Source organism: Sinocyclocheilus rhinocerous, unplaced genomic scaffold (genome assembly GCF_001515625.1).
Source record: "Sinocyclocheilus rhinocerous isolate Xijiao unplaced genomic scaffold, SAMN03320098_v1.1 scaffold760, whole genome shotgun sequence".
In the NCBI taxonomy this organism is placed as follows: Eukaryota; Metazoa; Chordata; class Actinopteri; order Cypriniformes; family Cyprinidae; genus Sinocyclocheilus; species Sinocyclocheilus rhinocerous.
The window spans coordinates 372,732-377,220 of NW_015667422.1; the positions used below are offsets into that span (position 1 = coordinate 372,732).

The following is a 4,489-nucleotide window of genomic DNA, read 5'->3' on the forward strand; positions in this document are numbered from 1 at the left end:
AAAAAAGAGGATAAATATAGATAAAGTAGAATTAAAATAGAATAGAAAGTGTTAGAGTTAGAGGGTCAAATAAATGTGGAACAGATGTGTTTTTAGTTGTTTCTTGAAGATGGTTAAGGACTCAGCTGCTTGGATTGATTTGGGCAGGTCATTCCACCAGGAGGGAACAGTTAATGAAAAAGTCTGTGAAAGTGATTTTGTGCCTCTTTGAGATGGCACAATAATACGCCGTTCACTTGCAGAACGCAAGCTTCTAGAGGGTACATAACTCTGAAGTAATGAATTTAGGTAAATGGGTGCAGAGCCAGTGGTGATTTTGTAGGCAAACATTAATGCCTTAAATTAAATGCGAGCAGCTACTGGTAGCCAGTGCAAATTGATGAACAGAGGTGTGACATGCGTTCTTTTCGGCTCATTAAAGATTAATCTTGCAGCAGCATTTTGGATTAAAATTTGTCATTCATTCTCTTTATTGCAATACTTTATCTCTGTGCTTAAAATTGTTCTTAATTGTCATAGAAATAGTCACAATGCAAAAAACAAAACAAAAAAACATCCATGTAATAGAATTTCTATTAATTCTAGAATGGGCTGGATTTCCCAAAAGCATCGTCAGCATTGGCACAAATGGTCTCAATGATCTATACTCTCAGACAAAAAAAAGGTACAAATCTGTCACTAGGGTGGTATCCTAAGGTACAAAAGCTTTAAGGTGCTTATTTGTATCTTATTCACCCCTAAATGGTTCATATTAGTACATATTATTACTACCTAAAGTGTACGCTTTGAAAGGGCACTACTCCAGTGATAGATTTCTATCTATCTTTTATTCTGAGAGTGTACTTATATAATGCTTTTGGGAAGCGCAGCCGTGGATATATTCTTGCATGTTCATTTATTCTCCTATTATTAGATTCACTCAGTTGATTTTATGAGGTTAAGAGTGTACTATACCAGGCCAGGTGAGAGATAATGCTATCCACAACAGCAGCATCGCTCCTGTAATACAGAGTCTGCTTAACACAGACGCAATGCAGAGGGGTTAACACTTTCACACATATTAACACAGTTAAAAACAACATGTCAAGTTTCATTAGCCTTGTGTTTTCATTTCTGAGAATTTCTCCCCCACACATGCAATGCTTGAACACATCAGCTTGACTAAAGATGCCATGGTGCAATATTTTAACCTTTCCCAATGAGAGAATGAGATATCATGCCTTGACAAAAAGCAGATGTTGATCCCACCCACCTCAATGTTACAAAATATTTCTTAAAATGTTTTGATATTTTGCTTTACAGTTATTTGTTTTACCACCTTAGTCAATATATATACAATTTCAATGATCAATTTTTATTTTTTTATTGCATTTTTGTCCATATCAGTTTTAGGTGTTATTAATTTAATTTAATTTAATTACAGTTACTTCTGATGTAATTGCATTAAAAACTGTATAAACAATTCTATATAAAACAGCAGTGGATTTAGCATCAATATTTAACATCTAAAGCTAAAATGTACGTTTTTAATGCAACTAAAATGTATGTTTTTCATGTAATACGTAACATATGCAACATGTTTTTCCATTACTCTTACTCATCAAAATGATTTAACCAATTTCAACTACGTATTTTAAGTTGTACAAGATTCAGCTTGACTTTTTTTTAAGTTGGTTTAATATAATTTAAGCTGAAATGACTTGTATAGCCAATTTGATTATACTTAAAACTTTAATGCATCAACTGAACTGAAGTTAAAGTGGAAGTAGGTAGAAATGTTTAACAGTGTATAAAATAATTAAAAGTTACAACAATGTTACAGTGCAGTATTATTTTAAAATAAGCATTATTGCACCAAAAAAAGACGAGATGCCATGCAATAATTCTTATCAGCATTTCTTATCGTAAGAATAACTTAATGGCATGTTTAGATCGCAGAGCTTCTGTATGATCCATACGGATGGCTATTATAGATGACATATATGAATTCAACTCACCTGAAGAGCACAGTTTGAGAGGCGATCGTGGGGTAGAACAGAAAAAATGACTACACATGTTGGGAACGCTTTACTACGGCAGAGTGTTTCCAAAGTTCAAATGGGAGGAGATACACTCATGCAATTCCTTTCCATTTTATAGTGCGGTTTGATGTCTTTATGAACTCAAGAGGGGAAGGTTTTAGAAGATGATGAGGGAATGAGTTAGCAGTTCGTATTCTTTACGTAATTAGGTGAAGCTGAAGTTATTTATAGTTATATTTGTATAACTATATTTGCAAGTTATATTTATATAAGTTTATAATTTCTTTTGTACAAATCTTGGGCTGAAATAGGCCATCCAGGAAATACAGTATTCTAAAGAACTAGGCTATCTTGAGATAAATACAGGCAATAAATGAATTACCCAAAGTAAAAGTCATTCTAGACGCTGTTTATGAATGGTTCTGTTCTAAGGCCGTTTTTTTTTGTGTGCTCCATGTTTGGATAGCCTTGCTCCAGCCTTGTCATGTTAGTGTAGCAGAATACTGATGAGAGGGATACAGTCGCTGACCCGTCGGTCAAGAACCGGTCACATGTGTGTATGTTTGCTTGTGCAGACAAGAGAGGTGGGTTTTATTTCTTTATGGCAAGCGCTTGGAGCCTTGAGGGGTGAATGAACGAGGTGTCACTTTCATTGTTGCAGAGGTGAAGCGATAAAAGCCATTCGTTACTGGAGTATCACAATACTGAGAATGTTTTCCTCGTAGCTCAAAAAATTGTAATCAATTTATGATTCATATCAGTCCTAAATAGATCAAATGTGATGATCGCTTAAGATGAAATTGTGAAAAGTAAAAATGGAATCTTCAGTTTATCCAGTAGAATTTTTTAAGAATCTAGTTTGATCTCCTTCCAAATGATGACAGAAATTACAAAGATCTTTTAGAAGATTCTTATTTGAGCCATTTAGGACTGGTTGAATTTTCGACTAGGGCATGCCACTGACCTTTGACCTTTTGTTACCCTGCTCGGCAGAGATGGGAAGTATCGAAGTACAAATACTTCGTTACACTTAAGTAGATTTTTCTGGTATCAGTAGCCTACTTTACTTAACTATTTATTTTTCTGACAACTTTTTACTTTCATTGATTCACTTTTATCAATCTGTTCAGGACTTCAAGTGCAGGTCAGTTTCATCTGTAAATAGGCTACTGTAGTTTTGTCTTTGTTTACTTAGTTAAGCAGGGCCTGTATTTGCTACACAATCCTGCGGATTTCGCATTTAGAATGCGGGGATATTCCCGCAAACATTTATGCACTAGGCTGAATCCAAACAGATTATCAGAAAATACTGTATGCTAAAGGACATCATTATCTGTTGTACAGTTACAGTAGTTATTTAGCAGACAAATATTCACATTGTTTGTTTTATGATAGGTTTGGAGTGAGCTAGGGCAGACAACAACACAACCCTTATGAAAATTAACCATGCTTTTACTACTACTTTTACATGCATAATACCAAAACCATGGTTACTAAGGTAACGACAAATTATGCTTTTGCTACACTAACCATAGTTTAACCATGGAATTTGTAGTAAAACTATGGTTATACAAATGGTAATCAATCCACTAAAAAACTATGGTTACTATACTTTTACTATAATAAAACTAATAGTTAATTTTCATAAGGGAAAAATATGACTCATGATAATGCAATGACATGTTCAATATTAGGATTTTTCTATAAAGATATTGTCATGGTGTAGTTATTGTTGTACTAATTTTGACATTTAGGCAATTTAGAAAATTTGGGTTTTTTGCACGGCCCCAGCCTAAGGGTTTTAACCTTTTTTATGTGATGGCCATACAAAAAATAGTGTCGTCCATGGTTTCAGAATTTGTTGTGGGTGTATGGGTGTATTTGTTGTGGCCAGTAGCCCCTCACTGCATAACACAAGATCCAGGGGGCGTGGTTGGATCCACATCTAGGGGGTGGAGCTCTGGGAGATGGGTAGGTTTAGGGGTGGAGATGGGTGGGTTTGGGAATCAGGGGGTGGAGATGGGTAGGTTTAGGGGTGGAGATGGGTGGGTTTGGGAATCGGGGTGGAGATGGGTAGGTTTAGGTATATGTAAGGTGGGAGGAGTTGGATCTGGATCCAACCACGCCCCCTAGATCTTGTGTTCTGCAGTGAGGACCATCTCCTCTGGATGAGTGAAATTTTGTCCCAGTCCCGCCCTGTTCTACATGGCGGTTGTTCAGTCTGGATGCATTCATTAGCAAACAAAATTTGAAATCTAAATTCTTTTGTATTAAGGTGTTTATTTAAAGTGCATGGGGTCCCGTTACCCGTGTGACACTAAAAGAGGTAGTAGCCTAGTAATGGCTACTTTTTACTTAAAGGGGTCATATGATGCGATTTCAATTTTTCCTTTCTCTTTGGAGTGTTACAAGCTCTTGGTGCATAAAGAAGATCTGTAAAGTTGCAAAGACTAAAGTCTCAAATCCAA

At 35.8% G+C, this 4,489-nt stretch overlaps 2 protein-coding genes across 3 annotated transcripts in view; one reads left to right on the forward strand and one right to left on the reverse strand.

Annotated features, from left to right (window-relative positions):
- Positions 1–2,114, reverse strand: part of LOC107733947 (uncharacterized) — a 9,266-nt gene extending 7,152 nt beyond the window's left edge. Inside the window, exons 1-2 of one of the 2 annotated variants that reach the window (XM_016545805.1) lie at positions 1,998–2,114; positions 955–999 (exon numbers count right to left, since the gene is read on the reverse strand). In XM_016545805.1, coding sequence (XP_016401291.1) covers positions 955–999; positions 1,998–2,055 — 103 coding nt within the window. In that variant the 5' untranslated portion in view covers positions 2,056–2,114. Of the gene's footprint in view, positions 1–954; positions 1,014–1,997 lie in introns of both variants that reach the window. The other variant, XM_016545806.1, reaches the window with a different exon arrangement.
- Positions 1–4,489, forward strand: part of LOC107733946 (abhydrolase domain-containing protein 2-A-like) — a 31,414-nt gene that overhangs the window by 5,713 nt on the left and 21,212 nt on the right. The window lies entirely within an intron of this gene.